We start from the raw sequence: 25,158 nt of genomic DNA, 5'->3' as shown, positions 1-25,158 counted from the left end.
AGCTGGGTTCAGATTTAGATCCATTTTTCAGGACTTATCTACAGCATGAGTGGATTAGAAGGTTATTTAAGAATTTGATGCCATTTTTCTCAGAAGAAAATCTTAACAGGTGGAAAAGGAACAGTTTCAACCTCCTGCTGTCATTTCCAACAACTTTAAAACTTTTTAAAATTAATGTGACATGTAGCTGGTTTGATTTTAGGACAAAAGTTCTTGCATAGGCTTAAATATTACAGATTCAGCCCCAGTTTGAAAAAGATTGGGACATAAAATCTTAATGAAAAGCATGAAAAGATGAGTGAACAAAGGTTTTATTGCCTATATACATGGAAAAACATCACTTTACTCCTTCATCAAACAGTTTTATGATGCATCAAATGTTTTTGCTTGATAAAATGTCTGGACTGGACCCGTCCAGTTTCCAGACTGCTCTGCTGTAAAGGCATATTGGTTATATTGTAACAGAACACAGCTATGTGCTTCAGCAGAGGCTTGCTGACATATGAAAGGCTTTCCCTGAAAACACGTCATGTGGAGGGGAGCAGATGCTGCATACGACGAGAGATGCAGGTTCTGAACTGAGGTCTTGTGTAAAAATCGCGACCCTGTAGCACCATTTCCAAACGTCCGCCCACGTGACGGCAGAGAAACGGTGATGTCACAGTTTGTTGGCCTTTGATGAAACAAAAAGAAACTTGATCAAATGCAACATCGATGATGTGAACGTAGAAAAATCATCTCATCGTTCATGATCTCCACGTTTTACCCACTAACATGAGGTCTGACCCAGTCTGGTCCAGAGACTCTGATGTTGGCGTTAGCAGCAGGAATCGGCACCCCACGATGTGATGATGATTAAACGACTTTGATCCATCATGAAGCATCTTGTTTTCCTGTGTTATGACTTCAGTACTTCTACTTTCCCAGTGGAAACATGAAGAAAACGGGTTCATCTATTGGTCTTTGCGGGACAACTTGTGTCTCAGCAAGAGCAAAAAAACATGAAAGTGCATCAGATATTAGCCGTCTTGGGTCAATCATATTTCAATCAGAACTTCAATCCAGTTCTTCCACATCCAGAGCTTTTATTTGTCTTGAGGAGGAGTGTGCAGGATTTTCATAAAAAATTTCCATTTTTAATCCATCTGAACACAGAACAGTTTTCCATGTTGCTTCAGGGTCTTTAAGGCTGGGAAGGTTGGGGAGCTGGCCAGATGTGAAAATGGCGCCCTGTCTTGGCTCCTCCCCCTCTGGTTCTGCTCTTACGTGATTCAAGGCTTTTTTATTCGCAACTTTTTCCACCAACAATTTTCTCTTCCTCGGCTGTTTAGCGGAAGGAAGCAAATAAACCGAGCCGGGTCGGGAAATCCTTCCTGCATTTTCTCAGCCATGTTTTCCTTTCAAGTTTCTTCTTCACTACTTTGTATTTTTATCCTAACACGCTGTTTATATGCAGGGTGTGGCTATCAGGTATGTTGGAGGGGGAGGAGGGGAGCCGGGAGAAGAAGCTACAAAATATAAGAAATGAACAACTTCAATTCGGCCCAAATGTTTGGATTGGTCAGAGTTTTATAGATTTATTGTAAACTGAGGGGTCTAACTATATTTCTTATTGTTCATGATTACAGAATGTATAGACTACTATCAGGACGTGAAACCACTTCACGCAGAGTAAAAACAAAATGTCTCTGAACAACATTACCTACCCCAGCTTTAAAGGAGCTGTGACTCAGAAGAGATGGCAGTGTTTCCGGATCCTGTTCACATATGGCTTCTTCTTTGCTTTTGTGGATTTCAGAGTGAATTCTGATTTCTGGAAGTCTTCCTGATCTCATGAAATGATATCAAGTAGAGAATCATAATGCGCACTCAAAAATAGAGGTACCAGCTTGTACCTAAAAAGGTACAAATGCTTGTCGCTGGGGGTGTACTCTTTTGAGAGACATTTCTGTACCCTTCAGTTCTGGTCTATTTTTGTACCTTATCAAGTTCAACCTCACCTTATCAAGTTATGTTTTTTATGTTTTCCACAGCATTAGGCCTGGTCCATTCCACCTAGCAATATTATCTTGTCTTTCATTTAGAAATAATCTTCAAAAATTCAAAATACTGACCAGCCATACACTTAGTTTGCAGCATCTGACCTTCATTGTCTGGTGTAGTAAATGACTGTTAAGTAGTACTACTGTCATCACTCAACTCTGCTCTAGTTTGTAACATTACAGCCATTAACATTACATTTTTCAATGCTGCAGGTACCCTTATGGTCGAAATGGTACAAATTTGTACTTTATGTCATTTTGAACCCTTTTTTGTACTCTGAAGGTGTGCTTCTGGTCTCTTAAAGATCAGTATTGTACTTTTGAGAGAACATTTCTTTAAAATGTACCCATAGGTACAGAAATGTCCTGATCTTGTACCTCTATTTTTGAGAGTGTGGAGTTCCACTGGTTTAGGCGGTAAAACTGGTCGTTCGGTGAATGTAGGGTTGGCAGGTTGAATCCCAAAGATAAAATTGATCAAATACAGATTCCCTGAACCTTTAGCATAATTCATATTCTGTACATCATGGAATAAAGCCTGAGAGACTCTATCTCTCTAAGGTGCTCTTTTCATACCCAGTCCAACACTGCTTAGTCCAACATGTTGCTTCACTGGTTTAGGAACATAAGAAATACATAACTAGCTTTCACTGGGTAACTGGACCGATCGCGCCCATCTTCATGTCAGTGTGGTTGTGGAAGGACGTCTACGATGTGGATGATAATGAATTTTACTTCATGTTCAGGGCTTCCAGTGTGAGTTTATCCTCACATTGATCCTGTGTAAACTGTAACAGAACAAAGCTTTATCACATCTTCTGTGTCTGCTGTGTGACTCTAAATGTTTGACCTGGGATATACTCTCTGATGGCAACATGTCTGCATACATATCATGCTGCCCGTGTGTTCTCAGCGTACTTTTGGTTTGTAGGTTGCATTTGCTGAAGTGAGGTAATGAGCACCAGGCGCAATATTGCGCCATTGTTCATGCAAACAAAAACATAAACAATGGCGGATAGCTTTAAAAATCGCCTCTGAAACCTTGTTTGTACCTACATGCATGTTTATAATCATTCCTCCCCGCTGCACAGTGACAAACACTTGTATCCAACAGTTAGCAACAGATCGGTAAACTGTTGGAGTACAACAGAAGTACAACATTCAGTGTTGGCAGATGAGATTGACAGTTTCCAGTCCAATAATAGCTTAAAACCCACCCAATCCAATAAAAACCAGCCCAAACCACGAAGTTGCCAGACACCCGTGTAAAACCGTAAAATATTTACAAGGCAATAGATAACACTCATAAGTATCTAGAGCTTCCTATCTGCATCAAATACTGAATGGTTGACAAATATTTTATTGCAAATTGCAACCAACAAAGGGCACAGTAAATCAACCAAATAGGCTTCATACGTTACAAAACACGCCGTTGCTATGATTAATATGTCGCTAGGGACGCCAGCAGCTCTTTCTACTCTGTGCTGAAAACATTAGGTTACTATGGTAACCCCGGTTCTCTGAAAACTGAGTGAGGTATCTCACTGTGGGAAGCGCCCTCTGGCGTGACCAATCACGGAAGCTCTATTACCAAGTCTGTCCAAGACAGACCAATCACGTGCCTGTCACGGGGGCCCCCTTTATAAGTGCCTGCAGACCGTGCCTGACATTCTAAGGCGTATTTCTTCCATGTGCCATGAGTGATCTTCATGGGGAAGAAAGCGAGAATCAGTATGTTGTGCTGTTTTCACAATACTAAAAAACAAAAAACAATACTAAAAATCTGTCATATGTGGGCGAAAGAAGCCCAAATGTCATACACCCACTCAACGCATTTCCCCCCCGCCTGGTGTAACCAAAAGTAGCCCAAATGGGAGGAAAACCGCCCAATCTGGCAACACTGACAACGTTACCGGTGCATTGACCTTTCACTATTTCAGAGTTGAAGTGCTGCATACAGCCCCCTGGTGGTGACCTCCAGTACTGAACGTTTTGGCTACAGCATGTTTGTGTTGTTTGCAGCATGGCAGGCGTAGGTGAACGTTGCCATGGACGCAAGCGTTCTCATCAAGTATATCCCATCCCTTAGCAGTTGATAGATCATACTTCTACCTCCCAGGGGACAAAAGAAAAGGACTGGTGAGGCAATATTTCCCAAATTCTGAGTTTCTGGTAATCAGGCTCGTTTGCTGTTTGGTATGACTGCATATGGAAGGAAAGAGACTCAGTCACATGTACACCCAGGTGTTGTGTTTCCACTGAAGCTAAGTCAAGCTGGGACCCATTAAAGCCTCCAGCAGTCTTTTTACAGGGATTTTAATGTCATTTAAACATTTCCCCAGAAGAGCCAATGTTAAGAGACAGGCGATGTTTTGGGGTTATGACTTTATGCTCAGATGTGTAAAACTCTCTTTAGCTGTCAGATGACAGCCAAGTAAATGTCATGGAGTGGTTAAACTCCTAAAGTAAAATAATGTATAAGTTTGGATGACCATCCTCCAGTCAATTAGAAATGAGCATTTTCTGTATCCATACTGGATGTGAAATAGGAGTTAATACCTTTTGGAGAACAATCTCACAGGCATGGTTTTACTTTCATACACTCACCGCTGCGTTTCCATCGCTGCAGAGGACATCTCTTTACCTTCTGTAGCCGCCTGGACTCATTTTTTACTCTCCTTATGGAGCCTAAATCCCAGTGTCTTTAGCTTGGAGTCTAATCAAGCTGTTAGTGTGTTTTTTGTCATAATATTAAAGAGATTTTTCTAAAATGTGATTTTGTAAACAGATTCAGGTCCACACAACATGAGCAACACTTGCTCTGCACATTCATGCATACCCACAGTCTGCTCCAGTTTCCTGGCCTATTTAAGCGCTGACCAGGGGCAAAGCTGTGGTGTGGTGAGACCTCATGCCACGCCTAACCCCTCCTCACCCATCCTCACCCATCGACAGCCCCACCCCTCCCTCCTAACTCCTCTGCTTGCTCTTCAGCCTCTTTCTACTTATCATCTTCTGGTCTTCTAAAATTAATTAGTTTTTTCAAGAAAAATAGACAAAAAAGTTGGAAAAGCAAATTCATGAGTAGAGGTAACATGCCTCCCCCCCTCTGTCTCCTCCTGCATCCCTCCCCTGTCTGGCCCAGCCCTTGTTTCAGGTCCCAGGCCTCCCCAGCTGTAAATCCTGGCTTTGTGTGTGAGCTGGAATGAAACAATGACGGTGATAGCTGACACAGTGCTGGCTGCCTGATCTGTGCTGACAGCATCTCCTCCCCAACAGCCCCCCCCCTCCGCCGTGGCTGTTGGCTGGATGCTGCTAGCTGGCGCGGGGAGATGGAGGAGCTCAATCTGACAAATAAAACTACTTACTTTATTGTCTTTTTGTCAGAGCTGAAAATATGTGTTGCATGTGGAGGATCTACATGTCAAGCTGCTTGATAAAAAACAGGAAACACCTTTGTTTCCTCACTCAGACGCCTCCTCCCTCCTCACACATCGTCCCTTCTGCCATCAGCGTATCCTCTCGGATGGGGAGGAGGAACAGCTTCTTGGTCAGAAGACAGGAGAGGGTACAACAAAGAACCATTTAGCAAGATGAAATTATGAGGAGGAGAAAGAGAAGTGAAAGCAGCTGCAATACAATGGAATCTGTGCAGATTCATAGTTTATTAAGAAAAAAAATCCCTTTATGATTTAATGTAATGTGTATTGATCCCCAACTCACTTGAAAACTGAGCCTGTATAAATTTACTTACATATAAACAGAAACATAAACAAGCTGTGAATTATGAAGCCGTATTTTGGTTCATATGTTTGCATTGATCAGAGTCGCGTAGCGTCCGTGTAGCGGTTCCTACAGCCACGCAGAACAGCAGTAAACATATGAAGGTTAATATTTAGTCAGAAGTTTTTCCACCATCCAAGCTGATCAAGTAATTCTGTGATCATTTCCACTGTAAAGCTAATTTAATTAACATTTTCTGTGGATTTTAATCCCTCAGATAGTTTGTCTACCTTTTTGGCAAAGTTTATTATGATAAATGACTTTTTTTTAATCTACTTACTGTAAGGATCATCTCTCAACAGTACTGATGAATCTGGAGTGGTTAAGAGGTTTTACATGTTGCCCTGCCATGTCAAGAGGCTTGCAGCTCTTCTCAACGTCTGCCATCTGAGCGCGTTAACATGTGAAGGAGGAAAGACATCAACAATGATCTTTAAGAAGCAGTTATTGCCCATAACTCCTGGAAATGTTATGTAGAGTCTGTCATCCTGCAGTAAAAAAAGCTTGTTGACAGGAAGAAAACATGCAAGACATCTGTCAATCTTCTCAGGAGCAGACGTCCTAGCAAGTCCAGGCCAAAGTTGGACTGGAATACTTGTGGAAACTGTTAAAAACAACCCTCTATGTCAGACTGCAGGACTCAGAATGTTAAATGTTAAAGTTCACGACAGTCCAGTTAGGAAAAGACTGAAGAATACGGCTTGTTTGGTAGCTTTTTCTCTAAAGACAAGATGGCAGCAAAGCTTCGGTTTGCAAATCTGCATCAGTAAAAACCACAAGACTTCCAGAACAGCGTCCTTTAGACAGATCAAACCTTAATGGACGTGTTTGGCAGCGTGTTTGGAGGAAACTAAACACTGGATGTCAGCCCAAACACCTCATAGCAACTGTTAAGCACAGTGGTGGAAGGATGGTGATCTGGGCTTGTTCTGCCGCAGCAGGACCTGGAAACCTGGAAACCATGGAGTAGACCATGACCTCTGTCTGACAGTTAAAACTGGGCTGAAACAGAAAAGAACCATGATCACTAACAGAGCAGAGAAAGTAGAGAATAAAGGTGCTGATGAGGTCCAATCCAAGTCCAGACCTCAACCTGACAGATGAGCTGTGGTGGGAACGTCAGAGAGCTGCAGACCTCCGCGATGGGAAGCAGCGTTGGAAGAAACGTGGACCAAAAGTCCTCCGAAAAGATGTTAGAGACTGAAAATGTCCTACAGAAAAGCATCACTTTCAGGTTTTTGTTTTATTTTAAACTATTACTCTCATTCATGTCAGGTGATCAGACTCACCAAACGTCACCAAACAGTCGGAATATTCATGTTTATTTTCACATCTGTCATATAAAACGCCTTAAAAGGTGTCAAACTGACATCAGTGGACATTTTATTTACATTTATAACATTATTTTCTTCTTCTTTCTTGTCATCCTCCCTGTTTGGCTGCAGCAGCCAGAAATGTGTAACTGTGACTGATCATCTTCGTCCATCTGTTTAACATAAACATGGACATGCTCAGCATCAGAGCATCGGAGGGAAATATGTACACACTTACACACACACACACACACGCACACACACACACACACGCACAAGAGCAGCTGCTACCATGAAATACTCTGCACTTTCTCTAAATCAAGATCCAAGGTCTGCTGTTCCTATTTTCAGCTATTTGAGATAAAAATAGCTTCTCTGCAACATCAGTGGTTAGAAAAAATTCATCCAGAGATTTCCTGGAAGACGGCCCGCATCAGTCGGGTCCTCATTCCTCATTTATTTTAGCTCCACTGGAACATTGTAATGAAAACACTGCATGCACCTGCTCATTTTTCACCGCAGAATGAATATACTTTACATTTCTGGACACGGTCCCACTCGCACGTTACGGGTGTGCACGCTCAGGAGTTGGATGGTACATGAAAAGGAGCATTATCCAAAGTAGGGCTGACCTTTGATCTGTCGTTTTATAGCCAGCGTGTCTTAAAAATGACACATCATTAGCTGAACATCGCTGATGTAAACGTACAAACGTGCACGTCAGCAGCAGTTTTAGATCCAGATGATCATTTTACTGGTTGCCTGGAGAAGATTCCATTTCCATGTTTCACTTTTGGGAAACTTTTTATCCTGTTTAGTTTGGGATTTTATAGAAACAGGCTTCAGAGTGTGTGTTGAGATTTTCTGCAGATGGACAGACATCCAGAAGTCCAGAAGTCCCCGCTCACACTGCCAGCTTATTATGTCACAAACCTTGTTATCTTCTTCTCCTCCCTCCTTTATTGTAGTAGCGCAGCCCCGCCTCTCACTGCCCAAATATGGGGGCATCTCTCGGCCCTCTGACCAATCAGGAAGCGGGATACGTCCGTCCTAGAGATGCCATGATCCCGGGCCAGGCCTGAGGTTTCAGTGAGGGGAGCAACAGGCTGGCTGGTGACAAGGGGCCAAGGCTTCAGACAGACAGGGGGAAGAAATCTTTATTTTCAGAGAAATACCAACAAGAAGTAAGAGAAAGCAGCTGAGTGGCAGGAGGTGGATGTCAGGCAGGAAGAGACCAGAGAAAGTGAAGTTGTGCTGCTGCAGGTGGAGGTCTGTCACCTTTGAGGCGCAGGAGGAGCCCCGCTGAGGCTGCAAATTACAGGTAAGCTGGCTGGATGTGGTTTTAATAGAGCTGTCTGTACCTGAGACCTTTGTGTTGCTGCTTCTGGACAATTAGCTGCAGGTGGTGAATGGTTCCTGGCTGCTTTTTGCTGAGTGGAGACAGCAGGTGGTCTTTTTTTAGGACTGATTAAGGCTACTGATGGCTCACTTAATGGATCAGCAGCAGCATTGATGCATCTTCTGAGGCGGCGCTTTGATGCTCAGCGTCTCTGCTTTGAGTTTGAATAAATTCACTTTAAATCAGCCAGAAAAATAGTTTAACTTTGTAAAATGTTGCTTCAGCTGCCGGCAGCTGAGGAGTTGCTGTGCAGGATAGTTTATGGAGTAGCCTGCAGACTCCACATTGCTGACTTTGGAGAGTGTAACAATAGAGCGCTGTTTAAAGACAGTTTTAGTAAGACAGCTGCCGCTTGTGTGTGTACCAGCATGCCAGTTGCTGCTTACAAACACTTGAGTATTCCCTGAGCTTTATGGCAACTATTTGCAGCCTGACATGTTACTGTGCTGCAGGTTTATTGGAGCAGTTTGTAAGGATGTCAAATAAACCACAGTGTTTATCTGAAGCATTCAGAGACATCACATGAAATAAAAACTACTTATCTAATATGTTTAAGTGTAAATGAGCTACAAATAATCTAAGAAGAAACCCTACAGTTGTAATCTTTGCTGTGAAACGACTGCGAGGCCTTTCCGCTGGTGGCAGGACTTCAGATAGCCCCTGTCTTAATGTTACACACCAGCGACAGCTGCAGTGAGATGGTCACAGGATCCAGCTCGTCCCTCAGCCTGGTATGTACAACAACCCAAAGTGGGTACAGCGGTACTGGAGCCAAAACACACCCTCTCTGTGATGGAGGACGCCCGCCTTTTACGTAACAAATGCAGTAGTAAATCTGGGAGGCAGACGCTCAGGTTCTGACAGAAACTTTGTCAGAAGGACATCAGCTGGTTTAAAACGTCCCCGCTTGGATTCATTAAATCAGGAATCTCCTCTGATCAGCTGAAATGATTGACAGCTCATCGACTGTTGATTGTTTTCTTTCAGACGGTGTGTGTGTGAGTTGACGTTTTCCAGCAACAGAAAACATGCATGGAAATAAACGTGTGAAGAGTTTTACGTGATTCTAACAATCAGCTTTGTTTGTCTGAACCCTCCTTTACAGGCTTTCTTCAGGAACACTTCTCCAGGTTTCCTGGAGGACTTTCTGAAGCTGTTTGGATGTTTCTGGCTTTTGTTCCGTTCTCAGTCCAGATGATCCCACACTGCTTCAGTCACGTTGAGGTTCTGGGGAGGATCCATCCCTCCATCTCCTGACAAATTTCAGGCTTTTTCTCCAGTTTTCCTCGCTCTAAACGGCCTCTTCATGGCCACTCTTCCTGTTCTGATGAGACCTGAAGGTCCAGATGCATCTTTCAGCTCCTGGTTCAGGTCTTTGCTTCAGATCTTCTGTCGGTAGTTTTCTTCTCCACTTGTCCAGCTTCACACTTCTTCATCTCTTCAGTCAGGGAGCCTTTTATGCTTGAGTTGGACTGAAATGAAGGACCAAAGCCTCAGTACCAGAACAGTACTGATCCTGATTCCATGACTGCTGATTATAATAAATAATCTGACAGCGAGACCCCAAAGAGGCTGAACGCTTCCTCACAATGTGGTTTTTAAGACCATGTTTCTTCTGTAAACTGCTTTAACATCTATCATGGAGGGTTTCTGGAATAGTTTGTGACTTTATGGAGAAATTATTCTTGTCTACAGATTATTATTAATATTACAGATGCTCGTTGTTTGGGGACATGAGAGGAAAAGGCATCCGGTTTAATTTGTGTTTCCATGAACGAAGAGTAAGTTCCAGAAAAGATGATGGATGTGGATGGTATCGGTTTCCTGGCGACATACGTGACGGTGCTGCTGGGTGAGGTCCGTTTTAAACCACAATCTACAGGGTCAAGTGGTGTCAGGAGTTGGCTGGGCGGTTCAGGAGGGAGACCTCATGAGGAAACGGCGCCTGACGTACGTCAGAGCATCAACTTCCCTCAGAGAGCTGAGAGGTTTTTACAGGAAGGAAAAATGGTGTAAACCAGCAGTTCAGAAGCAAATGCCATTTAATATTTCCTAAACGGTTAAAATTACCTTGTTTCCTGAGTTGTAAAATACATTTTACACCCAGAATCTTATCAAGTCAAGTGTGTGTGTGTGTGTGTGTGTGTGTGTGTGTGAGTGAGATTTAGATCTGTCAAATATATCTGTGTTTCCTGTTTGCATGGAGGCATTTCCTGGCCAGAGGCTGACGCCTGCGGGTGTGTCTTGTTTTGTCCATCTGATGTCTCACATAGGAAAGGAAACACCCCGGCATCTCTCACTGATCTTGAATGGTTTGGAAATTCTGTTGCTTAGCGCTGGTTTTATCTTTAAAGGCTCAACGCTGCGGAAGCGGCGGCCCTGGAGGGAGTCGGAGCCCTGCAGCGTCAGCCCTGGAGCCACTCGGCTCATCACCAAGCTTTATCCATTCACAACAGATTTCTGTTTACATGCTGAATCTCACTCCTCATCCAGACTCCAGACTGATGCAGGAGATCTTCAGTCTTATGGCTTTCTGAAGAAAACACATAAAAATACAGCAAATGTAGAATTCTGACGGCCAAATAATCTTTTTTTTTTTAACTTCTTCAAAGTGTGGGGCAGAGAAGCTTCTCCTTCTTCATGCTGACATGAGAGCGATGCTTAAAAAGAAAAGGGAAGAAAGAAGTCTTAGGAAACATCCATCAACATCCTCGGATGTTTTCAGATGGATGTTTGGGGGGGCTCCTCTGACAGTCATGCATCTCTGGATAAAATGCTAGATGTTGCTGAAGGTAATGCCGTCTGTTTTCTGTTTTGCTCGCCTGTTTCTGTCTCTGTTACAATCCTGCATCCTGGTAACACCAGAGAGGAGGAGGCGTGGCGTGTTTACCAGATTCTGCTTGGTTTCCTGAACCCAAGCAGCTCCATCGTGCTGTTTCACCGTCTCTTCGTTGCGTTTCTCTTCTCACCATCCTGCCGTCACACCTCGTATTAATTTATGTGTTCTGATTCAAACAGAATGAAGCTGGGAGATGATACATAGGAGAGAAAACGTGTAGAAAAAAAGGACACTTAAACACACGCTGCCAGCAGAACCTGGCATGTAGCCGGAGCATAAGTCCATTAGAAGAAGGAAAAAACAGATAAACAAATAAATATATTTTAATAGAAAATACTCTGGTTGCAACTTTATAGTTATTATGAAAATAGAAATATCTTAAGTAGCAATTAGCAGAAACTATCTGGAATATTTAGTTATTTATTTTAATTGATCTGATCTGAGTCATTTGTGAGATAAAAATATGTTTGAAAATCCTGCATGAACTTTGCTTTTGAGACACTTGGAGGAGTTCTGAATCACAGCAGTCATCTGTATTCTTATTAACAGTAAACAGGTTTAACTGGTAGAGGATGAGCCTGCAGGAGTGCTACAACTGTTACCTGCCATGAAATCTCTCAGCAGCAGGTGTGAGAAGCAAAGATCTGCTCTCTAACCATTTCACCTGTGGTTGTAGGAGGCCATGTGTGAAATGTGCCTGGATACCGTCACAGTTGCAGTACAAGGGTCCAGAGAGAAGGCTCTAATCCGGTGTCGTCCTCCTGCTGCAGACTGATGATGCTGCAGCAGCCGGTGTGTGATCTCCATCCGTTACTAAGAGGATTCTTCCTGCCGGCCGAGCCGGATGTCCACGCTGTTAAATCTATATTATAGCAAACTACAACACGCAAAGACCTTTTTGTTTGGTTGATCCAAACCTTTTGGGTGAACCTGCCCTTTTTTAGTGTCATTCTCACTGTTTTTCATACTTAGAGATTATTAAAGTATGAATTTTTGTGCGTTTTCCTTTAAACTTTAATCTTCTGCAGCGGCTCTCTGTGTCAGGCTGTAAATCAGACCTGCGTTCATCCCCTGGAAAGAAACTCTGCTGGACGTATTTACAGCCATCCTCATGTCTGGAATAGAAACACAGCAATCCTAAAATTAGATCTAATAAGTTTAGTGTTATCTGCGCAGGCTGCCACCAATTGTGAAAAGTGCAGCGGTATTTCCTGTGTGTGAGCTCTTACGCAAGCGCGAGAGGAGAAAACAGATCTTTCCCTGTTTCCGGCCTCCGCTGATAAAACTGCAGTCTAGAAATAAATCACAAACACATCCTCAGCTGTCCGTCATGTGCTGCAAGGTGTTATGTCGGCTTTATAAAGCACAGATTGGTGCTTGTTTTCTTTGGGTGGACACATGATGCTCATGTCCAGCCGGCTCTGAGCCAACCATAACATCATCAGCTTGTCCATCTCTGATGGACTTAGAGCAGCTTCAGGACGGGATCAGAGCTGCTGTGAGAGCAGGAATGTGTGGTGTTCAGGTTGCATCACGTCCCCCGAACCAGTCGGTCGCAGCTTAAAACGACAATCTGCAGCAGAGGAAAGACATGCTGCCTTCACTTACCACCCTGTAGCAGCAGAGAGATGCTGCCTTCACTTACCACCCTGTAGCAGCAGAGAGATGCTGCCTTCACTTACCACCCTGTAGCAGCAGAGAGATGCTGCCTTCACTTACCACCCTGTAGCAGCAGAGAGATGCTGCCTTCACTTACCACCCTGTAGCAGCAGAGGAAAGAGATGCTGCCTTCACTTACCACCGTGTAGCAGCAGAGAGATGCTGCCTTCACTTACCACCCTGTAGCAGCAGGGGAAAGAGATGCTGCCTTCACTTACCACCCTGTAGCAGCAGAGAGATGCTGCCTTCACTTACCACCCTGTAGCAGCAGAGAGATGCTGCCTTCACTTACCACCCTGTAGCAGCAGGGGAAAGAGATGCTGCCTTCACTTACCACCCTGTAGCAGCAGAGAGATGCTGCCTTCACTTACCACCCTGTAGCAGCAGAGAGATGCCGCTCTGGCACAGAGATGGGTGGCTTTATGGATGTTTTGCTTTTATATTCTCTGCAGAGGTTTGTGGTAAACAGATATGTAGGAGAGCAGAGGCAGCAGAAAGTCAACTGTGTGGAAGAAAGTTATGAGGAAGAGTAACTAAATAACATGTTAGTCGTTTGTTGTCTGTGAGACAAAGTTAGAACGACTTTACTTCCCACGTTTGTGTCAGAAACTCATCTAAAGTTCTTTTGTCTGTTTTTTTTCATATACTGCGATCCAGACCAGGATACTGTCCTGCATGGTCCGTTTCCTCCTCCAGGGTTTTCTAATGATGGATAAACCCTGTAGCCTGCAAACAATCCATCTAAGGAGCCATTAATCTGACCGTGTTTTGAAAACATATAAAACGTACACACACCTAACTCGTTACAACTCACATCCTTTTCAGTCCATTTCTTCTAATTTAAGCCGGACGATCAACAAACTTTTGGTCTCTTCCTCCAGCTGAGCTTCGAGTAAAATAATTTCTCCATCAGGAATCTGGATGGATTTTAGACGCATCAGTCTTTTTAATATTTTTATGAAAACAAAGTCCTACTTTGTGTGGAACATGGTTTTTATTTGTAACTTTACAATGCATATTTTCTTTGCAGGCGTCTTACTTGACGGTATCCTATCCCCACAGAAAGCAGACAAACCTAAAACATATTAGCTAAGGTCGTTTTGAGGTAAGAAACCTCAAATTGTCCAAAATACTTCAGCTATCTGGAAGTGTAGAAGGATTTCTATCTGTTGGAGTGAGACTTTTAACTAAACCAAATCCTACATCGACACTAATTCACTCTTTAGGGAATATTTGTGATGTTTTATTACATTCCGACATTTTTTATGGTTTGCTTATGAAGCAAGTGGAAGCAAAGCTCATATGAAAGAGGCACAGCATCTCAGCATCAGAACAACAAACTTAACAATATGAGAAAACTAAATGCTGCAGAGGAGCCTGAAAAGTGTCAGCAGAACGTAAAAAAGGAGATGAAGCAGAGTTCTGCTGCAGAAAGACAAATATTTACATGAAGATCCTATTTAAAGGAGCAAGTTGGAGACGTTTATGAGTCATTCTTTGCATTGTCAGATGGATTATTTTAGAAAGTAAAGACAAAGACTTTGTTCAGTCAGGTTGTGTGTGACGACTCCGAGCTGCAGGGTTCACTAACAGACACATCTACAGAGAAATCCTGCAGGGATGGCGTCTCCTGGTGCGAGTATATCGACACTTCGTTCAGTCAGGCTGCGTTTAAGCTGCTCTGACGCCTCACTAACAACCCCACACGCCGTAAGAAACTTACTGGACACGACTTAATCCAGCCTGCAGCTGTCTGACAGCTCCAGGTTCAGATTAAAAACATCAAACACCGAGTGGAAGGAGGTTCTAGGAATGTGTAGAAACACAGGATGTGGTTTTATTTGCATTAGTTTGATACTTGTGCAGACAGAATAATGCAGATCATCAGTGCAGTCAGAATGTCAATGAGCAAACACGCCACACACTCTGCAGAGAGACTGAGAAAATGCACCGTTTTTATTTATCTGCATTGCTGCAGGAATGCACACGACTGAGCACACACACACGTGCACACACACAAACGTGTTGACTCTGGCCAGAGCTGCATCCTGGTTCACCGTCCTGCAACCTTTAAATACAACCTGGACGATTAGATAAGGCAAAAACGTATGACAGAAGCTGATGTTTGACAGCTTTTCGGCTCCTTTTTAAGTCTTTTTCCTCCCTTTGCATCACTATGACATCAGGATGAAAGCAGCTGAAGGGAGAGGAAGAGCGAGGAGGAGGAGGGTTCATACAGTAAACACGCCAAACTGATTTCCAGACCAGGAGTTTAATTCTAAACCATCTAAATTCCTCCATATCTGTTCCTGAAGCATCTTCTCGGTTCAGGAAGGTGAACAGTGAAGCGTGAACTGGTCCGAGTTGTAAAACGAGGAAATGCAGCCGTTCCTGCTGAGTTAAACGCTGGACTTCCGTCGTTTCAGAGCTTTATCACGTTAACTTTACAGTCAGATGTGCTGATCTATTAATAATCTTACAGCTTTTTTTTTTAATTATTAGGATTCTGCTAAAGGATGCATTCAGGTGCAGAATGGAAATCAGACCATCTGAACTGACTTGGGTATCCTCAGACTCTTTGAGCTGTGATATAAAACAAACAAAGCAGACTTTTATTAACTCTGCTGTACAGCTAATCCAGCATGATCTGCAGTTTGTGAGTTCCTGACATAAAACTAGATTTTCTACCACATAAAAAGATTTTTTAAAACTTTTTGCTCCGTTTAACACATCTGCATGCTGTTCTGTAAAAGGCATCTGTGCGGCGTAACCTTCACGGTTGTTGTTAAATATTAAAAAGTAAAAGTTTAATTAGCTGTAACCTGAATCCTCATCAGCTGACATCATGAACGGTGATGACAGAAAGTGCAGCAGAAACATCTGCAGAGCTGAAATTGGGACGTTTCTGCTGTTTGTTCTGTTCTCCAGATTATCCCACACTGCTTCAGTCCTGGTGAGGTCTTTGGGAGGATCCGTCCCTCCATCAGACATGTTCTGATCTCCAGTCTGGTTTTGCATCATGTGACATGACCCATACCTTCTGTTTGCCTTCCTTACGGGCTTCCTGACAGCCGCCCCTCTGTGGAGAGCATTCTCTCTGATCCTGTCAGCTCTTTCAGGGATTTGTTCCCTTTTCTGCAGGAAATTATTTTCCAATGCAACAGAAAGCTTGTTGGACTTTTCTTTAAGCCCATTTAAAGGATTAAATTCTGGCTCTTTAGTGGCTAAAACTGAAGGTTGTCTGAGGACTTCTGCACAGCTCTGTAACTAAAGACCAGTTTAACCAGCATGCGCTCATACTTCGCTGCTCTGCACCTGTATGGAGTATGCAGGAGGTTGAAGGTCTGTGCTGTTTGGGGCAGTCATCGGGCCTGTGGAGGCCTGCAGATGTGACTTTGGTCTATAATAGGACTGGGCTCTCAGGCATGTTAAATCTTCACCTCCTCCTTTGCCATCGCTCCATTCCTCAGCTCCGCCCAGGGAGTGCCACCTCCTCCACCTGCTGCTGCCAGTCTGCAGCACGGTGCTGCGGTTTAAAGCTGCAGTCAGGTGCAAACCAACGTAAACGTCACCACAGCTGATAGTTGCCAACTCTTAATTAGATTAAAAGAAACTTTACTTTTTTCTTGCTTTGCTAATGAACCATATTCAGGTTTAAACTGAGAGTGGGGTCATGCTGCCTTGTCTGCTCCAGCTTCATGAAACACAGCAGTAGCTGCTGTTCGCGAGCCATCAGTGCAGCAGTGTGAAGGCTGCACCTGTTGTTGTTGCTCCACCTGATAAAATGTCAGTCAGTCAACACAAAAATAATAATCAGAGCGCCTGCACTTCAACACAACCAGTCGAACATCTCTGTTTAATGAGCACGGTCTCATTAAACACACACATCAGAGGAGATTTTATTTTCATTAAATAATGAAATGTTGATTTTTTTTTTTTTTGTTTTTTAAATTTTCATTAAATTAAAATATTTCAGGAGGTTAAAAGCATTTGAATCATCCTCAGTTCATCACATAATCACGTTTCACAGTTTTAGCATCAGAAACTTGCTCATTTCGCTCCTCTGACCGAGTCGCTGATGAAGAGGCAGCCGTGAATGTCTGCTATGTGTTCCTGTGACCTGCTGGACACCAGATACCCCCAGCCCACCCAAACAGGAACGGCATCCACACCGACAAAACACGCCTGAGTACTCACACGCAGATTGCTTTTCTCATTTGCACATACGCAGCCTGAAGCCGATGTAGCTAAAAAAGTGATCACATGAAGCAGGCAGGACTGCTGGGAATGAGATTGTGGGGGGACGTGGAGGGGCAGGTGATTCCTGAAGGAATGTGGCGGAGCGGGGCTGCTGATCGATTGATGGGAAACTACAGAGAAAAAGGAGCTTTTATATATTAAACAGTGGAGTTTCTACATCCAAAAGATGCTACAAAGACATGACTCATTAAAAACTGTCTCTTGGTGTCTGATCGCTCCATTATTCTGTTAGAATGAGCCATTTAAACTTACTTCTACATGACAGCTTCCTTTTTTTTATACTACGGTGTCTCTGAATGGACAAACAACTCTGCGGGAAGTGAAAACCATCTGAGCTGTAAGTTTGACGGGTGCTGGAGTACCGTTTGGGGTAAATAATGCCTTAAAAGGACCATAGAAGAAGAGAGTACACATGCACATAATGTTGAAGTAGTTGCCTGTAGTGGCGTCATCGCTGCACCTGAAGCCGCTGCATCCTCTCACACATGAAAACACGTTCATGTTTGGAGTAATTTTGGCCTCTGACAGCCACCGTCCCTTCACAGCTGAATTTGCCCATCTTTACCACTAGATGTCAGTATATTTTACACACTACTGAACGTTAAACTGTTCTGCAGCGACATGTCTGCGTCAGTTATGTTTGTTTCGCGTCCTGTTTGCATCGTTTCTGAGTTTGAAGCTAAATGATGGCAGCAGGGCATCTGATCTGTGTGAAGATGGTGTTCAGCTTGGCAGCCTCTAGTCTGAATGAAAGCATGAAACCTGGTCAGCAGTCTAAATTACATCACGGTGTCTGGTTGTATCAGTTACTGCACAGAATGCATATCTGGTCAAAACATGGTGGGAAACTATCATCCATGTTTACTGTGGTCATTAATACGTGTGTAATGTATCTCTTCAGCATCTTCTGCTTCGGTCTCTCTGTTTCTTTTAAATCCCATCTTACATGATCCAATGCCGCCTTCACTGTTGCTTACGTTGTACCTGCATCTTCTCATCTATGGAGAGAAATTTGTTTCTTTATTATTCAAATAAGTTAGATTTGAAACCAAAAATTATTTTTGAAAGCAAAAAATAAAAAAGGTGAAAATATTTTTTTTTTTTGTAGAGATAGAAACAAATTAGGTTCCAATAAAAAAAAATATATATATTTGAGAAAGCAGATTTCTCCAAATTAAATCAAAACTAATATTTGTAAGTCAAAAATGATAAGCATTGTGCATAAAAATAAGTCCTCATCTCTTTCCAGTGAAAACATTTGGTTACAAGTTGTAAAGTTTTGTTTGCAAATCGGTCCTCTTTGCCCTTTTTTTTTTTTTTTTTTTTTTTTGCTCTGAAAAATAATTTTTGGTTTCAAATCTAACTTATTTGATTGGATAATAAAGAAACAGATTTCTTCCCATACTCAACAGAAGAGCATCCATGTTGTATCACAACTCACAAGGCATCCTGCAGCTTTTTATCATGTTCATCTCAGATTTACAAACCGATTAACTGCAGACTCTGGCGTTGAGTCTTCTTCTCTGTATAAAATAAATGATATAAGTTGTAGAGAGAAGGGTTTTGTTCATGCTGTTTGCACCGTTAAACATCATTCGGGAGGTTTTTTTCTGCTTGTTCGGACCTGCTGTTGGACGTGTGTGAAGGGAGAAGTTATGGAGATGGTTTGGGTTCGGGTAGCCGTTGCAGAGGAACGACTGAGACCACGGAAAGAATGTTAAGACCTCCAGAAGCTTCACGACCTTGTCACTATATTAGACCCTTTAACTTCACAAGCCGAAGCCTGACAGGAATACCTCATGTTACATTTTCTTAAGAATGCTGCTGGAGCTGCTTGCTGTGACACAACTCTGTTATGGTTTGATGGCACGTCCTCCATCACACGGGCAGTTTTAGGCTGAATCAGGTGTCTGCTGGAGGATCCAAGTTTAAAACCAGTTTCTGGGATTCTCCTTCCTCATGTCACAGAAATGTTGTCTCATAGGAAACACGGGACAAATCAGTCTTTGTTCTTGTGCTTTTTTAAAGTAGAAATAATTTATTTGAGTTGTATTTAACTTGTGTTTGTATATGTTAGTTGTCAGGGAATGACTTCACACCCTTACCAAACTGAATTTTAAAGCAAGCTACATTAAACCCACATTCTTAGTATAAAGCGAGTCATTTTTCTCTGTTTCAGACTCTGACAGAGACCAAGAGGACAGCCATGTTTTCAGCCAGACCAGAGATCCAGCCGTAAGTAAACTTAACGCCTCATTTTACTGATGCAGATACACAACCTCTTTTCATTTCTTCTGCAGGGGCGGGATGTTTTCACACATATCTGGCCAGAAAGCAATGATAATAACTGTCATTATTCAAGACGAGCTACTCATAACATCATCACTATTTTAGGCAGTGAGCTCAACATTTATACGGAAATATGTGGCCGATGTCAGAGGTCACAACGTGTGGGGACAGAATGTTTTTACGAGATTAACTTTGCAAGAGTTCATGAAACAAATGGGGGAAGGAGGTGTGGGAGGCTGGAGTACGACATGCTTCCTGCAAACACAGGACAAGCCGTAAAACAACCTCCATTCACTAAAAGAGAGGAAAAATATTATTAGAAGTGCAAGTCGATTCATAGTCAAAGATATTTTTAATGCTTCTGTGTTTTTTATGCTTTATAGAATAAAGACTGCATGGAAAGTAGATGAAGCATGACTAGCATAGTTAGAGGCTTACTGCCTGCACATTGTGTTTTATTGATGCGGAGAACATCAGCCCTTAGCTGCACACACACACACACATTGGACTTGAAAGATTCTTCTAATTTTCCTCTGCTGAGCAGCCTGCAGTGAAAAACAACCAGAAAAATATTCACATCGCAGTCCAGACTTTCCTGCAGGAGAGTCCGCGAGCAGAGCCGCTCTGCAGGAAGCTCACAGTCTTATTAGTCCAGGTAAAGTACAAAACATACTGCAAACTTTCTGTTCTGTGGGCAGGTGAAAGACAAAAGGCGGTCGCCCCCCTCTACCAGATCCCCCTCTGCCCCACAGCGCAACCTTCACCACAGCGGTGCCACAGAGGAACAGGAGAGTCCTGAGAGAGTGGTGAGACACAGCAAGAGCTTCTGGGTTACATCTGCACCTGCAGCCTCATTGCTTCGCTCTATTTGGAGCAAAAAAGTCCTGTTTTTAATAAAAACTTCATCAAAAGTTGACATTTTTGACAAGCTACGTTGTTAGTCGGATCTATTTGGAGACCTGGGACAAGGACTGACTGTCTGACCCCCCCGGCCAGCAGAGCCAGCACCACAATAGCCCCGGTCTGATCTGCTGAGGTCATTGTTCGCCACATAAACAACCTACATTTCCCCCGGCTCAGCAGAAATGTCAGTCATGGCCTTTTCATGAAGCAGCAGGTGACCCGCCTGCTGCTCAATGCAAAGTCCACAACAAAACCTCTGAATGAGGGCGATCTGAAACACCTGCAGGTGTTCGGACTGTTGTAAACATTCATGGGAGGCGATGTGGGCGGCTGGATGGCAAAAACTCAACTAGCTGCTGGTTCAGGGAAAACAGGGACACCTGCTGGTTTAAAACCAGTTTAAAAGAATATTAACGAGCTTTCCGCTGCAGAACTTCCATTTAAATCATTTTATTCAGGCTAAACTTTTCTAAGTAATGAACATTAAAGGAATTTACATCAGAATGACAGAAGGAAAGTTTATTTTCACCCCTGATTTCATCAGATTTAACTAAGAAGTTAATCATTAATCTCTCTAACAATAAAGCTTTTAGCCATAACTGAACAACCTTTTCAGGTACAGAAGGAGAAGCTCCATGCAGAGCTGAAGCAGGTCCTGAGTCAGAAGAGAAGTCACCTGAGAGAGTCGACCTGCCAACTGGCCCAACCAGAGATGGACTCGGAGCTGACGGACGACCAGACGGTACGCAGGAACCCGACTCACCGTGTTCATGTCATTTCTCAGGCTCTCCGCCAGCCAATTGGAGGATGAAACCATGAAAATATGTTAAAGTAGGATGTAAAAAGAACATTTTTGATCCTGATGCAGCACAACAATCCCTTATCTTTTTTTTTAATGAATCATTTCAGAGTTTTTTTCTTTGATCAGCTGCTGGAAAAGTGAAAGTCAACCAAGAAAAGAGCCGTTCTGTCCAACCAAAGACATAAAACTAAAGTTTCTTTCTCACTTTGAGAGAAAATATCTAAAACAAAATTAATCAAACCAGTATCTCTTCTGAATTCTGGATGCAACACAGCCTCTCCAACCACCAAACACACCTGAACAGAGGCAACTTCTTGCTTTGTTGAACCATCTGGTTACTAGACAACATGGTTTACCATCTAAACCACTGGCCCAATCTTTAATTCTTTATTTACTCCTGTTTTAAGATATTTTATCTCAAAGTCATAAAGAAACTTTAAAAGAAGCATTAAGATGCTGGTTTCAAGGAGTTTTTACTGAGTAAAAGACTTAAACCAGCGTTCCACCACTTGTTTTGATACATTTCTCACTTGTTTAAAATCTAAATATTTATTTTATTTCAGGAAATCTTGTCAAATTACTTGCAGATTATTTTACTTAATTAGTCTGAATCTTCTCATGTCAAATATTTTCCAGGACATTTAGATGGCTCATTGTTAGAGTTGGTTCTGAGAACTTGAGACAGGTTTTCGTACAATATGATTTCAAATGGAGTCGTAGTGAGATGTTTTGATTTTATATGCAAGTAAAATATCTGGGAAAATAAGGCATGAACTCTAAAAACATGATTAATAAACTCACACATTCTGCTCCAAACACGATAAGAAAAGACCTTTTAGCTTGAAATGCAATGGTAAGACTTGGTTAGATGGCCAGTTTTTGCAACTAGTGTGAATGCTGTTGTGAAAATGACAGGATAACATGAGAAAATGCTGCAGTAGATGTGTGTGCATGTGTGTGTCTGTCAGAGCGTGGAGGAGGTCTCTAAGTCGGTAGAAATCGTGGTGGAGACGGAGGCAGAAGCTGGCGCCAGCGGCTACAGTGTGACCGGTGGAGGACAGCGAGGGATTTTTGTTAAAGATGTCCTCAAAGACTCTCCAGCTGCTAAACACCTCAGTCTACAACAAGGTACCGGCAGATTATTTTAGGATTCACCTCCAGCGAGCGCCAAAATCTCAACAATTCACATGCAAACTGTGATAGTTGGTTGCGGGTGCTGTGAGGTGCATTAGCTGGTAAAATTTACAATCCCCAATGAGTGTGCATCTTTTTATTTCTCATGAACTGTTCTCATTACGCGTCATTTATTTCTTCAATAAGCCTTCCAGATGGAAGGAAGAGCATGACATGGTAACACATGGTGCTTTCAGCCATCGGATGGGACTTTTTACCCTAAGAAACCTTCAAACAATAACATGTAAAAGAAAGTTAACATAAATGTATACATGTATATTCACTTCCTTTTCTTTTGACATTAGAAGAAAATCCATTGGTGATCAAAAATTAGGATTGCTTTGTGTTTATTACTATATATCTGACACCATCTGTGGATGCAGGTCACCGCAGTCATACATAATCTGTGGTTTATTTCACATGATTTCCAGCTGCACATCTTTATTTCTGATCTCCTCTGTGTGAAGGTGACCAGCTGCTGAGCGCTAAGGTCTACTTTGACAACGTGAGGTATGAAGATGCTCTGAAGATCCTTCAGTGTGCAGAGCCCTATAAGGTCAGCTTCCAGCTGAAGAGGACCATCCCTGGAGCCGAGGTCAGCGTGCGGCCGAGAGTTCCCAGTGCTGAGGTCAAAGGTCCCAAAGTAAAGATGGCCAAAATGGTAAACAATCATTTTCTGCATTTATATAACTATTAATTGTGATGCCTGGAAGCAAGAACTGGTTGAAGTTGATAATTCTGATGTAAAACGTAATACCTTGAGGTCCCAGAAAGTTTTATAAAATTGTACTTAAAGTTCCAGTAATCATCATCATCATCCTAAAACTGTAGTAAAAACCTTCCATGTTAACGTAAAGCAGTGTGTTGTTGTTCATGGTCCTCTGTGTACCTCGTACCTGCTAGACTCTTGGTTGTGAGATATGAGATGCTCACACAATTTCTAGGTTTAACTGCACAAAACATCTGAAGTTAAAAAGGCTCCTACAAATATAAAGTCTGAGTTTTAGCCTGTTAACTATTTTAGAAGCCCCAAGTTCGGTTTATCTTTCAGTTTTTGGCTCTTGTTTGTTTTCTAGTAACTCTGCTGCTCTTCATGACACCCAATAGCTTTCTAAAGTCAGCCCTTTTTTTCTTTGCACACTAAAATTCTGTCACTTTTCCACCTGCCATGTGGTTGTGTGGTTTTACAGTCCTTCAGAAATGAAGGTTTTCCTTCATGATCCAGTGCTTTATTTCCCTGCATCACCTAATTACCTCTGCCAAGGAAGTTATGTTTTTACCAGCGTTTATCTGTTTGTTTGTTTGTTTTCAAGATAACTTAAAAAGTTATGGACGGATTTCAATTAAATTTTCAGGAGTTGTTGGAAATATGAAAAGGAAGAACTGACTTAATTTTAGTGGTAATCCAGATCACCATTTGTATCCAGGAATTTTTTAAAGGATTCTTTAACATTGTGAGACAGGGCCATTTTCAGCATTTGTGCACGTAAATTGAACAAAAATGGTCGGAGCACTTCGGAAAGAATATACAGGATAAGCTTCTACCAGGTTGTAAAATATATCGAAGACTGATCCAGGTAAAGAAATCATTCCGGATACTATGATCCAGAATATGAAAAAATAGGGATCCTTTCATTAGAAGAGAACAAATAGTTACAATATGGGGAGAACTGTGGTGGAGGTTTGCGCTCTCCGAGTGCTTTTCTAGTTGTTCCTTAAATCTCACCCACCATGTCAACTCATCCTGCTCTGATTTGTTGTTTGTGTCTGGAAAAAAGCTGCTGGGGTTTCACACTGCAAATTCCATTCACATAGTCGCTGAGATGCGGCTGGTTTGACGGGTTGAATCATCTCCCCAGTACTTTTTTCAGTCCCTGCAGATGGAAAAGACCTCTGTGGTTAAATCATGACATTGCTAACATATAATTTCTGAATGTCAGCCCCCCACCCCACCTACCACCACCCCCTTCCTCCAAAAAGAAAGTTCAAGCAGAAAAAAGTAAAATCCTGCTGCAAAACATTTAGTTTAGGTATTTCTGAGTCCGAGTAGAGGGAATGCTGCAGGTGATACTGCATGCAGTTGCCTCTGATTGCTCTCCTAAATCATTAAAAGCTTTGGAACAAAGAGAAATTAAGTTAACCTGTGTCAGCTGTAAGTGAATCTGTGCACTAAAACGCAAGTCTTTCCCATATATCCTAAATTAAGATTAACATTAAGCACTTTATAGCCATTGTAAATTTAATGACATTTCATCAGTGAAATTCATTGTAGCAGCAACGGTAATTAAAAGATAAGAATAAGAAATGAAAATAAAAGACTGTTAAATGACTTTGTATGCATGTGTTTGTGCCACAGAGTCTGAAAGGCAGCAAGACGTTTAAGACCCAGAAGAAAAGAGGTGGTCGTTTTGGTCTGAAGAGGCTGAAAGAGAAGCACAGAGAGGAGCTGGTGGTGGAAGGGTCGCCCCCCAGGCTGGAGACGGGTGACATGGACATGGAGTTTTCACTCCCCAAGTTCAAACAGAGAAAGGGTGGGAAGTTTGAAACAGAAGGAGTCGGAGGAGCAGCAGCTGTGGGGAAGGTGAAAAGGAGAATCAGGTGGGAGAAAAGTGATTATTTTGAGCTGATCCAAAAAGATCAAATCTGTCAAAGAATTTTTTTTCCCTTTCCAGAATATTTAACATAATGTGACTTTT

General features: G+C 42.5%; 1 protein-coding gene across 1 annotated transcript in view; it reads left to right on the top strand.

Annotated features, from left to right (window-relative positions):
- The first annotated feature begins 8,237 nt into the window (after positions 1–8,237).
- The window catches only part of prx (periaxin), a 30,002-nt gene continuing 13,081 nt past the window's right edge, over positions 8,238–25,158 (top strand). The window contains exons 1-7 of the mRNA XM_079245865.1: positions 8,238–8,459; positions 19,475–19,530; positions 20,283–20,390; positions 21,104–21,229; positions 22,258–22,417; positions 22,930–23,123; positions 24,819–25,060. Coding sequence (XP_079101991.1) covers positions 21,200–21,229; positions 22,258–22,417; positions 22,930–23,123; positions 24,819–25,060 — 626 coding nt within the window. The 5' untranslated portion in view covers positions 8,238–8,459; positions 19,475–19,530; positions 20,283–20,390; positions 21,104–21,199. The remainder of the gene's footprint in view (positions 8,460–19,474; positions 19,531–20,282; positions 20,391–21,103; positions 21,230–22,257; positions 22,418–22,929; positions 23,124–24,818; positions 25,061–25,158) is intronic.

This window comes from Telmatherina bonti (genome assembly GCF_933228915.1).
Source record: "Telmatherina bonti genome assembly, chromosome: 9".
Taxonomy (NCBI): Eukaryota; Metazoa; Chordata; class Actinopteri; order Atheriniformes; family Telmatherinidae; genus Telmatherina; species Telmatherina bonti.
The sequence above is the reverse complement of the archived record's forward strand: the minus strand, read 5'-3'. Positions and strand labels throughout refer to the sequence as shown.